Here is a 13,416-nt window from a genome sequence, read left to right on the forward strand (position 1 = left end):
TTTTTCTGAGCATTTTTTCCCAACTTAGCTTTGAGGAGTCTCCCAACTCAAGAACAATTACTAAGATGCTCCAACGAGAATGTTTCCGAAGTATAAGCACAAGTGCCCTTACATTATTTAGCTGTAGAAGTGCTAGCTGACTTAATACATTTTGGAACCATACTTTTAAAAATATAGTTACATAAATAAATATTCTGTATTGTTCAGTAGTCTACAAGGAAATCAGATGAATGTATAATGGCAAGATTATATGTGTGTGTGTGTCTTATCTACTTTCCAAAATGTGATGATATTATGACGTCAAGATCCTAAGCTCATGTTTCACTGTCTGTATAAGATTTTTTTTACTTCTTGCATTAGAAAAAAAATGTTTAGTGACTGATTTAGCTCTTTCTTATTCTTACAATTTTATTTGGAGTAGAATTGTTTTAACAATCAAGAAGCTCAGTAAGATCAATTTTCCAGCACACAAACCTTATGAAAACTTGCTCATGTAGAAGAGAATATTAAATCTACTCAAAGCTGATATCTGTTCGTGGCAGAAGTATTTACACAGGCTACATTTCTATATGTAGCCAGAGAACATGTAATTTCTCTGCATCCAGAGTTGCAGCACGAATAGTTGATGCTTCAACTGTGTTTATAGTTGGTTTAAAATAGGGCTCTTCAATTTGTGGCCCTACAGGTGTTTTGGTCCAAGAATTCCTGATCATTGAATAAGCTAGCTAGAGCTTCTGGGAGTTGGAGGCACAAACACCTGGAGAGCCACAGGTTGAAGACGCTTGCTTTAAAATAAGCTTATATTGAGACCTTGCAGAGAAATATAGCATTTCCCTTTTGCCAATTCTGCTATGTAGCCACAAAGTAGCTGGGTGTTGCATATCTTCCCATTTCCCATATACGTAACTCCACTAATGAGGAAACAACGCCCCAAAAGAATTGCAGCCTAACTTAATGTTTTCATGGTCTTCAGCCTCTTGAGAATGCTTTGTTTCAGTGGAGTGCAGCAAAAGATGTGACGCAAATAAAAGCTAATATTTAAGCCTCTCAAAAAAAAAAAAAGATTAGCTGCTATCTACAACCAAGGAAGTTGTTATTTGTTAAAAATGTCCTTTGCTATGAAGGGAATAAAGAACTATTCATTGCTTCTATTTAAAAAGGGATTGGAAAATCCTAAAATTACAGCAACATTCTAGGCCTTTTTCTAACCAGAAAGTAAACTGGGAGATAATTTCTCTATAATTTCCTAAAATGATACATTTTCCAGGGGCACATAAGAGGTGAAATTGATCCAAACACATCTCCAATGACATTTTTAGAAACGAAGAACAAGAAAGCAATAGGATAAAAGAAAATTTCAAAAATGCTTTTCAAAATTTGCAAGCCACATTTTCCTTAATCCTACCTTTGAGAATATTACACACAACTTCCCATGTATGCAATTTCATCCATTTATATGACAAATGTTCATATATCCATTATTTTTGTGATAGAATTCTAAATCAGACAGACCGAACCACCAAAAGGAAAAGTATCTCAAAAATCAGGCAACTACAAATTTAATTTTGCTTAATTATTAATGGTTCATGGGATTGTGAGTGGTCAAAAACAATCTCTTTTCCCCCTTGTATGAGTGCAGAAACTGTCATGTATCTGCAACTCTGTAATATATGGTTGTAGGTAAATTTCTGTTTGATGCCATGAGAAACGTAAAGAAATATGGACATTCTAGCAAGTATTTACAGATAATTATGGGCATGAAATTTGCAGTTTTCTGTAATAAAAAAATAGAAGGGGTATAGTGCAGACATGTCTAAGTTAATGTACGTCAGAATCAATAGATGCAACTATATATTTGAACTACACTTCATTGCTCATTCAATACATTTTAATCCTCTATGTAATTTAAGTGTTCAAAGATTGAGTTTTCAGGGCAAAATATCAAAATGTAATGTTCAGCACAATTTCAGTTAACAGGTTACATTCTTTCCTAGGTATGCATGAACTTTTAAATTCTTATTTACAAGAATACAACAAAGTTGTAAAAGTACCTTTAGGGGTTCCATCACTTCCGGCAGGAGAACATACAGACTGTGGTGACCGCAAAGAAAATGATGCCGTGTTCCTTATTGAAGAATCACCATCCTAAAATAGTATTAATGGCTGTTAGAGATGAATAACTTTTCCAGTTACCTGGTATTTTGCTTTATATAATGCAGCCATAAAACTAATTACCAGTACTATTTGCCATTCATACAGGTTATCAGTAGTCACCTGAAATTCATTTTATATGTAAATACTAGCAGTGCCCGGCCACGCGTTGCTGTGGCTTATGGGAATCTTTTGTTGGCCAGGTGGAATAGCAGTGAATAGCCTTGCAGCCTCAAAGCCTGGCAGTTTTCTTCTTATGGGAATCCTTGTTTGGTGAGCTGGAATACAATGAAATAGGCTTGCTGCTTGGAAGGCTGGGTACTTGCGTTCTAGGGGAATGGTTTTTTGGACTGCTAGAATTGCAATGAATAGACTCACTACTTCAAAGCCTGGTTGCTTGCTACCTAGGGGAATCTTTGGTTGGTCAGCTTCAATAGTACAGAGTAGTATCATTGCTTCAAAGCCTGGCTGCCTTCTATCAAGGTTAATCCTTTGTTGGTCTGGTTGAATTGCACTGAATAGCCTTACAACTTCAATGCCTGGCTATGTTATAACTAGGAAATTCTTGTTTGGCGAGCTGGAATAGCACCCTCAATCAAAGACCCGCTTTAAAGCCTGGGTACTTCCTTTGTAGGGGCATCCTTGTTTGGCCAACTTGAATTACACTGAATAATCTTGCAGCTTAAAAGCCTGGCCGCTTTCTACATAGGGCATCTTTGCTAGGCCAGGTTGAATGGGATGGAGTAGCCTTGTGGCTTCAAAGCCTGGGGGTTTTCTACCTAGGGGAAATCTTGGTTGGCCAGGTTGAATAGCACTGAATAGCCTTGCTCCTTGCAAGCCTGGCTGCTTTCTACTTTGTGGAATCCTTGGTTGGCCAGGCTGAATAGCAATGAATAGACTCAGTGGGACAAGTATGAATGCTGCAATTAGTCATCTTCATTAGCATTGAATGGCCTTGCAGCTTCAAAGCCTGGCTGCTTTTTCCCTGGGGGAATCCTTTGTTGGGAGGCGTTAGCTGGCTCTGGTTGTTTCGTTTCTGGAATTTCCCTGCTTTCAGAGTGTTGATCTTTATTTACTGTCCTGATTATAGAGATTATATTGTTCTGTATTATTATACCACAGTAATGATTATATATTATATTTATAATCTTATATTATCTGGATTACAGTGTTCCCTCGCTACTTCGCGGTTCACTTTTTGCAGATTCGCTGTTTCGCGGGTTTTCAATAAACTCTATAAGTATATTATAAATTATAAAAAATTATAATTTACAGCCTAAGGAAGGGAGGAAGGAGAAACCGAAGGGAGAGAAAAGGAGCCCAAGCAGCAATGGGAGGAAAAGGCGATTTATCAACACACAATTGGTTTATAAAGGCTTAAAATAGTGTATAACTACTAAAATAATGTATAAATATAGCGTCCCTACTTCGCGGATTTTCACTTATTGCGGGTGGTTCTGAAACCCAATAAGTGAGGGAACACTGTATACAAGGCCCCTTCTACACAACTATATAAAATCCACACTGAACTGGATTATACGGCAGTGTGGACTCAAGATAATCCAGTTCAAAGCAGATATTGTGGATTATGTACCTTGGCATTCTGGTTTATATAGCTGTGTGGAAGGGCCTTGAGTCTACACTGCCATATAATCCAGTTCAAATCAGATCATCTGTGTTGTTGAAGGCTTTCATGGCCAGAATCACAGGGTTGTTGTGTGTTTTCCAGGCTGTATGGCCATATTCCAGAAGTATTCTCTCCTGATGTTTCGCCCACATCTATGGCAGGCATCCTCAGAGGTCGTGAGGTATATATCTCAGATAATCTGTATTTTATAGGTAGTGTGGAAGAGGCCTAAGTGAAACCTGCCTGTCCTCCAGGTGCATTGTGGCTGAGGGGGTTGCTATGACATGAAGGCGGCGGGGCCTACCAACAGCCTACACAGTGAATGATGCCAAATTGTCCTTAGGACTGGTTTTCATATATGGTGGAACACTTTAAGTCAAATCCAAAAACCCAGGTTATACCAGCTATAAGATCTTTTAAAAAACATCCTTGCATCATCCTACTAAAAAGTGAAACTTAATGATACACAAATCTATTTTTCCTGGAATTTTCAGCAATTTGTACTTTTGTTTAGAAGACACAATTGTGACTATAGTGTCTCTTTTTCTGGTCTATTTCTCTCCATTTTCTTTTGGAATATCCACAAGGCTAAATAATTATTCTGGAAAATAAGAGTGTAAAGATATTTTAGTGAGAAATTGTGCATATGGGCATCTGAAAGTGGGAGCACTGGATCAGCCTGCAAACACACTATTTTTAGATCTAGAAGCAGCTTTACATTGCTTTCAAGGTGTGCAACATCATCACATACTGAAAAGATTTTCTTCTAGAAACCATTATGATATGGATCAGCATGGAACTTATTTCCTAAGTTATGTCTGTAGAAGTAATAGTGCTATGCAAGCAAAGTGTATAAGGGCCATCATTTTCTGTGTAAGTGTATTGTTACAACAGATGCATTCTAAGCAAAGGCTTGCTGCATCTATTTTTCTATCAACTGATTTATAAAACAAGCTGAGGTCTTCTTCATGGTCTCAAAAATCACAGTGAACTACTGCATACAATGTATAAGTCGACCTCATGTATAAGTTGAAGTCAGGTTTTGGGGTCAAATAATGATTTTGATATGACCTATGGATAAGACTAGGATCATTCTCTGGAGAGAAGAAATCTCCAGCACCACCTATGACGGCAAGTTATCTCTGGCTACTATAACTGCTATTTCCCCACCCAGGCACACCAAAAGGCCAGAAACAGCGTTGCAATGGAGAAACAGTGCTGCAATTAGAGGCAGCTGGCACTTATTTAGGTTCTCCAGGGATGTACTAAGCTTTTGCACTTCACCACTCTATTCTGATAAGGGGGTGATTCCTTTTTGATAAGAATTAAGGTACAGTACCCATGGCTAAGTCAACCCAGGGTTTTGCGTTGCTTTTTCGACTAACATTTCTAGACATATATAGGAGTATATAGGGTATTCATCTTTCTGAAATTAACACACAATATAAATAACTGAAAATACGTAAGGCTATTTTTTTTAAAAACAAACAAACCCTATAATACATACTTCATTGCTTATTCTGTGCACCATCTGTAGGTAGTCTTCATTTGAGCCATGTCTAGAATTGTCAGCATGATGATTAGCTGAGCTCCCTGACAACTGACTGGCAACCTTATTTTCATGTATATTCCTCATCCCGCCTGAAACAATGGGACTAGATACTGAAGCTGAAATTAAAGAAGAATGTGAATGTATACACACAAAGTATTTTACTATGAAAAAATCACAAAGAATATACTTTATATGAAACTTTTAAAAGCTCCAAGGAAGCCATATGAGAAAAAAAATGAAGCTTTACAAAAAAGAAACCTGTTGTAGATTTTGACCAAATACAAATATGTATAATAAAAAAACACATTGGCTTGTTTTAACACCCAACTGGAGGGAAATAGCAGTCCAGGAAGTTAGGTGGACATGAAGGTATTTTGTACCAAAATCTGGATTATGATTCACAAATTACTCTTATGGCACAATTCATTCAGTAATATATAAACATACCAACAGTCATCAAGAAATGACTACTGACAAAAATGAACAGGAATACTCCAAACCATAGAATACTTCATCACTTTTAAATGGTATTATATAAAATGGTTATACATGAAGTGGTTGAAAAATGAAAATATACAGAATTCTAGAAATAATTGATTGTAGTTGTATTGACTGACTGCAGCTAGTACTTTTAGCTGTATGTTGATTCATGGCAATCCCATGAATTTCACAGAGTTTTATTAGGCAAGGACTTCAGAAGTGGTTTGCTGCTGAGGTCTTCCTCCAAAATACAGCTTATTCCCTGCCAGCCACTAACTATATCTGACCTTGCTTAATTAACTTTCAAGATCAGACTGAGTTAGTACCTTCAAGGTATTTAGGTCACTCAACTGGGCAAGATACAGATAAACAAGAGCATAATGGGTCTTGCTGTTACTCTCTGCAAATACGTCTTAAAAACTGCTGGCAGATAAACTCTGTAAGCTGTATCTATTCATTTGCAGACTTTTCTCATCCATTTCCTGACCTTATTTTAGGACTGAAACTGTCTCAGTCACCTTAGTGAAGAACCTGTGCTAGGGGACGGTATGCACATTTTAACACATTTTATATGTACTGTATTTTTTAACCAAAGGTGTTACAACCAAATTGCCAGGGAACTTGCTCAACAAAAGTAGGGAAATTATTTTTATTATAAAAGAAAACAAATTGAATCTGCATCACACACTGTAACAAGTGGAATAATAGCGAACACTCCATCTTATATACTTGTTTATATTTTGTTTTTAGTAAGTGTATGTCAGTATGCATTCTAAATGTAAGATCCAATTCCAAGAGCAGATCTGGATATATTTCTGATATTATAATAATAATAATTATTATTAATAATAATAATTTTATTTATAATCCGCCTCTCCTTGTGGCTCGAAGTGGGTTACAGAATAATTAAAACACATAGATATTGTAAAAATTCCATAAATACACATATTAAAATGTATTTCTAAAAAAATACATATTAAAATGTATTTCTATTAGATACATATTAAAATACACATAACAGAGATTAACCAAAGGACATGCATTTAAAATTCATGCTTAAAAACTGGTTGCCGGAAGAGATAGGTCTTTAGATGGCTTTAAAAGTTCTTCTGGCAGGTCATTCCAGTCTTGGGGCAGCCAATGAAAAGGTCCTCTGGGCGACATTCACCATTTGGGTTTTGGCTGAATGGAGTACCCACACCACAGAGGACCTAAGTGTTTGGGACAGATTGCATGGGAGAAGGCAATCATTGAGGTAACCTAGACTCAAACTATGTAGGACTTTAAAGGTCAAAACCAACACCTTGTACTTTGCTCAGAAACTAATTGGCAGCCAGTGGAGTGACTTTAGGATAGGTGTAACATGCTCACTCCTAGATGTTCCCGTAACCAACTTGGCTGTTGTATTTTGAACCCAATGGAGTTTCCAGACTTGGTACAAGAGTAGCCCAATGTAAAGTGCATTGCAGAAGTCCAACCTTGAGGTTACCAGTACTATCTACTAGCACTATTATCTCTTATCACTTCATTCACATTTCTACTGAGTGTATGTTATGAATTTCTGTTATGCGAAGAGACACAAACATATAAGAGTGTATCAGAGTGCAATATCAAGCAATTTAACATATAGTCTGAAAATACCTTGCTGCATCTGTGGATGAGGTGTATAACTTGGAGGGTGTGAATATGGCAAATATCCTGCAGGGCTTTGAGGAGCATATGGGCTAGGCACAGGACTGTTTTGTGGTGCCATAAATCTATTACCAGAGCTTGTTTGTGGCGGCACGAATCTACTGTAAATAAAATCCAAGGAAAGCGTACATGAACAGATGTTACACAATTCAGTACTCAAATAACACAATCCCCTTTAAGTTAATTAATATATTGTCTTGCATCCAAAGTAACATAAAGCTTCTTCTACTCACAAAAGGAGTCTTTATAACCTAAAAATAGAACCAAAGAAGCTTTATGCTACTACAATAACATATTCTGATACAACCCAAAATAATAAATAATCTAACTGAAACTAATTTAACTGCTTCCAAAGATATTCCAAATTCAAGTGATCTTTCATATCACATACTCTTGCTCATCTGTAGTTCATACAAATGGACTCTCTGTACCTGCGCAATGCATCATTTAGAATGTTCTAGAGCTGCTATGTAAACATTTTGGCAGTAGCCTCTAATCCAAAGGTCCATATGATCAACATGGCTCCCACTCAATCCCTTAGTTCCTTGGAAGCCAAACAACAGCCAAGGAATTGTGTGACAAGCAGTTCATCATAATACAAGTGTAATAAAATTTAAAAAATAGAGATGAAAATTAATAAACTTATTTCACTTATTGCAGGTGTTAAATGTTTTATGTTTGTCTGATTATTTATATAGCTTTTAATTGGCTAATTTATGGTTATATGTATTGATTTTAGACAACCATATAACCATGTTATATGGTTGTGAGGCATTGAATCTTTGCCATTTACTATGTTGTTGAACCGTTTTGAATCCCCCTAGGGGTGAGAAAAGCGGTATATAAATAAAATAAATAATAAATAAATAATAAGTATTGAAGACTGCCCAGCCAATCTCCTTTCCACAGCAGAGGGGCCACAATGAGGAGCCAAGGCAATGTCTGGCTAGGACTGCACACTGCTTGTCATGTGGCTGTTCTGCTGGGCAGCTGAGTACCTTTGCTGTCCTTCTGGCTACTGGCGGAGGTGGGGTGCAACTGTCACCTGACAACCCCTTTCAGCTCAGTTGCTGGCCAGGTTGGGAAAGAGAGGTGGCCACAGACTCCTCCCTTCCCCAGAAGGAAATACAGAGCAGGGTAAGGGGAGGGAAGGGAGGACAACAATGTGCCCAGGTAAGCAGGAGGAAGAGGGATGGCAAGCAATCCTCCCACTTCCTGGCTCAACATTTGTGGAGATTTTAAAAAGAAACATGCAAACAAAAAGAACCTTATTTTATAAATAACATTTACCTAGAAGGGCTATGAGAGATAGTGGTTTGCTGATAATTGGAAGATGCAGGACTACCATGCATGGAGTTCTGAGAGAGTTTGTACTGTGGCATCATCATTCCTTTAAAAAAAGATTGAAAAGTTACATGAAAATATTTGCTTACTTGAAGATTTTTTTTTTGCAGTACGTTAGCTTTATGACAAAATACAACTTAGCTATTATATAAAGAAACTGTTGTAAATACTGGAACAAGACTTTTTCACATATGAAAAGGGCATTTGAACAAAATCTTACTGACAAATGCTAAATCGGTAACATTCTTAGCAACAAGGAAATTCATTCTCAGCAGTGCAACTTAATCCACAGTTCTTGCCAATTTTATGAATAGTCACATGTGCTTATCTTAACAGAGCAATATAAATGGACAGACTGCTACCGATGTTAAGAATTAAAATATTAATCCACTACAATTTCCCTTCATTCATTTAAGAAAACTATTGTTTAATTCAAACAGTGTATCAAATGATTGACATGCATTAACTACAATTTGAACTTCTAACACACAGCCTTAATTCAGAGTTGCCAATCTTCTGACACTCCCCATCTTCTCAAAGCTCCCGCTTCTTCGGTGTAGCGGTCAACAAAGACAGAGCAATGGCCACGGCTATATGTCTGTCAATGTTGATAATCCACCAAACATGTTTGATCAAATAGGATTTTGTCTGAACAGAGCCTATATCTGAGCAACACTGATCAAATTGCCCTTTACTTTCTGATGTAACTAAATGCATGTTGGATTCTAACTATTACAATTTAAATTAAACCAAGCTGAGATATCTGTGTACAGATGGTATATCTGTGTACAGATGGTAAATTGTACTTGTACTACTGCTTTACAACCCTATGTGAAATACTGTGCCCTATTTCCCATTGCTAAGGCCATCTAGAATAGACATATGAACTGCTGAAATGGCAAGTCAACACTTACATAAATCCTACAGCTTCAATTATTTTATCATATATGAGATACATTATTAGATTAAGATTTAAAGCTCAAGATAAATCGGAACTGACTCTATATTTACTTAAAATCTGATTGGAGTCAAAGGCATGTTAGGCATGATGCACTGATATGAAAATAAATAATTTTTGATATAGTCTGTATCGATAGTTTCCAAAGGATTGTTGTATGTATGGCCATGTTCCAGAAGTATTCTCTCCTGACGTTTCGCCCACATCTATGGCAGGCATCCTCAGAGGTTGTGAGGCATGGAGAAACTTTAGTTTCCAAACTTTGGTATTCTAGTTGTTTTGGACTTCAGCTCACAAAAGTCATAGCCAGCTTGGCCAACAGACTCAAAGACCAAAGTTTGAGAAACACTGATCTATGTGAATCACTTTATATCCTACAATGAGTAACCAATATATAGCTTCTGATGTAATAAAGAAAAACAATTAGAATTTGATGCTGTATCCACAACTCATTTAGAGTCACAATGAAAAGAAACATAGTTGAGTATCATCTTACTTAGAAATGATAATAAGATGAATAAAAACTCTCACCACTTTGTACCCCATATCTGTTTTGCATGCTTTTCTCCCTGAAAACATTAGGATTCCTTGCCAGGACAGCCTGCAGCAAAACTGGTATATCACCTTCAGGATCATCACTGCCAAGATTATCTTTCAGTTCTCTAATAGCAAAAATATAAGCACATAAGAATTAGTGGATATATATATATATATATATATATATATATATATATATATTTAATTATCATGAATTACCAAGAAAACTGTGTATTAATGATTAGAAAACAAAGCATATTGCTCTTAACTCAAATGCATCCTGTTACAATTCACATTTCTGTGACAGTTAAAGATGAGGTGTACAGGTTGTTTGCACCTATAAACATTTCATTATAGGATCACATTCAAACACTTGATACAAAAGTACAGTATATACTCATGTATAAGTCATGAGCAAAACCAATGCTGATTCTTGGTGAATCTGGAATATCCACAACAATAACAACCATCTAATTTGTAGAGAAACTTTTATATTTCTCAAATTTTCTATCTTGCAAATTACACACGGAATCCAACAAAACAGCTTAAGCAGCTTTGCCATTTGATTCTTTTCACAGTTTGCCTGATTTCCTATTAAAATAATTTGAGTTCTGTACTATCTTTAGGGCCCTCATTCTCAAACTGAATTCTTGGTTAGCAGTAAGTACAACCACATTAGTTGCTGCTAGTACTAGATCTCTTAACTGCTCATCTAGTTAATTATAAGATCCATGAACAGGAACCTTACAAAATGTTCAATAAGATTGCTGGGGTCAAAGCTAACACTCATTCCAATGTAGGGGGTACTACCAGAGGGATTCCGATCTCTTTCTAACTTGGATTAAGCTTTTAAAACATAGTAAGATTGTAGTCTGTAAAGTGAAAATAATTTTCAGAGGCAATAAAAATAACAAAAGAACACTGAAAACTGTGACTCAAGCTACATACTCATTGTGAGTTCACACTAGGATTGGTCTTTTCTTTCTGTTTCCTAAGTAACAGATTTCTTCCCTTATGCTCTGTCCAGCACCAAAAATCATTATCTATCATATAGGACAGGCTTGCACAACCTACGGCCTGTGCGCAGACCTGGGCTTCTCCCTTGCTGCCCATGCAAAGAACTGACCATCAAAGGAGAAGCCCAAGCCCTTTGCCGGACTACCTGCCTGTTGAGGGAGACTGTGTAGCTCTCGTCGGCAAGTGTGCAAGCGGGTGAAGGAGAAGCCATTCCCATAGAAATGGCACAAGGCTGGGGAAGGGGCGCGACTTCATAAGAAGGAGGGGTGGTCCGCAGAAGGGGTGGCTTTTTTGGCCCTTTAAAAGAGTGAAATTGTGCAGGCCTGATCTAGGAGGTAGGAAACCAACAAAATTAACAGGTTGTACTTAAATGAAGACTCTTACAAGCTTTGCATTACACTTAACCTCATCAGTCCAAAGACTGATGCATTAAAATCTATAAGAATTCAAATTTTTAAGCCCATTTAAAGTATCCTTTCTTATTCTGAAACTATTTTCTAGGGCACTAAATTTGAAATATATTGTTCATATCTGGCTCAGAACCATACTAAACAACACAAGTAAATGTACCTCTATTTATACAAACCAACACAACACCATATGCAAGTATCTATCACAGAATCCTGAATCATGTTAAGTTGAAAGAATTCAAAAGCTTCTATAATCCTTTTCTATCTGTACATCCATGAATACATATTCAGGCATTCATTTCTGAGGTGGTTTTAAATACATACATGTGATCTGTTGACACCTGGTTGAGACTGTGTACAAGTTGTGAAACCAGATTTTCATCCCTACAGGCCAAAAGGCAGTTCACCTCCTCTGCAATTCGTCCATTGAAGAGTAGGCTTTTTGTAGTAGTAGCGGGTAAAGGTGATGGAAGAGGCAGCTGGTTCAAAACTATTTTTATAAGCAGAAAGAAAAAAAAAATTATTCCACAAAAATAACTCCTAAGAATACAAGACACCTACACCCACACTTAGTCCTCCTACTGGCATGCCCAGTGATGTGCAGATTATTTATTTATTTATTTATTTACTATATTTATATACCTGGACTCAAGGCAGTTTACAACATTATTAATGGCAGAAATCCAGCATCAACATACATATAATAGAAAAAAATCATAATAACTAAACACTAACATATAGCAAGAAAATAAAAGAATTAAAACCATTAAAACATACATAAACAACATTTAAAAATGAAGACAAAGCATTAAAACATCCTAATATAAATATTAAAATTACATGATCCAAAAATCATATACTGTGGCCATTCCAATTGTCATTGCATATATTTCTTAATTATTCCTTGTACTGCATTATCAGCCAAAAGCTTGATACCACAACCAAGTTTTTGTTTTCTTTCTAAAGGCCAGGAGGGAGGACACTGATTTAATCTCACTAGCGAGAGAGTTCCAGAGCCGAGCCACCGAGAAGGCCCTGTCTCTTGTCCCACCGAGGGCAGGGCCTCCCCAGACAATCTTAACTTCCATGAAGGTTCATAGAGGGAGATATGTTCAAATAGGTAAGCTGGGCCAGAACTGTTTAGGGCTTCATAGGCTAAAGTCAGCACTTTGAATTGTGCTTGGTAGCAGACTGACAGCCAGTGGAGCTGACGTAACAGGGGAGTTGTGTGCTCCCTGTACGCCGCCCCAATTAGAAATCTGGATGCTTCTTGTTGGACTATTTGAAGCTTCCGAACAGTCTTCAAAGGCAACCCCATGTAGGGCACGTTTCAGTAATCTATTCTCAATGTAACAACAGCGTGGACTACTGTGGCCAAGTCTGACTTCCCAAGGTACAGGCGCAACTGGAACACAAGTTTTAATTGTGTGAAAGCTCCCCTGTTCACCACTGAAACCTGGGGTTCCAGGCTCAGCAATGAATCCAGGACCACTCCCAAGCTGTGAACCTGTGTATTCAGTGGGAGTGTAACCCCACCCAACACAGGCTGTAACCCTATACTCTGTTTGGCTTTTCAATTGACCAGGAGGACTTCTGCCTTGTCTGGATTAAATTTCAATTTGTTTGCTCTCATCCAGATTGTCACAGT

General features: G+C 37.1%; 1 protein-coding gene across 5 annotated transcripts in view; it reads right to left on the bottom strand.

Annotated features, from left to right (window-relative positions):
- Positions 1 to 13,416, bottom strand: part of nipbl (NIPBL cohesin loading factor) — a 205,200-nt gene that overhangs the window by 90,388 nt on the left and 101,396 nt on the right. For 4 of the 5 annotated variants that reach the window (XM_062972485.1, XM_008116105.3, XM_008116107.3 and 1 more), the window contains 6 exons: positions 12,093 to 12,258; positions 10,336 to 10,466; positions 8,793 to 8,892; positions 7,452 to 7,603; positions 5,286 to 5,446; positions 2,052 to 2,145 (listed from right to left, as the gene is read on the bottom strand). In XM_062972485.1, the coding sequence (XP_062828555.1) occupies positions 2,052 to 2,145; positions 5,286 to 5,446; positions 7,452 to 7,603; positions 8,793 to 8,892; positions 10,336 to 10,466; positions 12,093 to 12,258 (804 nt within the window). The remainder of the gene's footprint in view (positions 1 to 2,051; positions 2,146 to 5,285; positions 5,447 to 7,451; positions 7,604 to 8,792; positions 8,893 to 10,335; positions 10,467 to 12,092; positions 12,259 to 13,416) is intronic. The other variant, XM_062972486.1, reaches the window with a different exon arrangement.

Source organism: Anolis carolinensis, chromosome 2, assembly GCF_035594765.1.
Source record: "Anolis carolinensis isolate JA03-04 chromosome 2, rAnoCar3.1.pri, whole genome shotgun sequence".
Taxonomy (NCBI): Eukaryota; Metazoa; Chordata; class Lepidosauria; order Squamata; family Dactyloidae; genus Anolis; species Anolis carolinensis.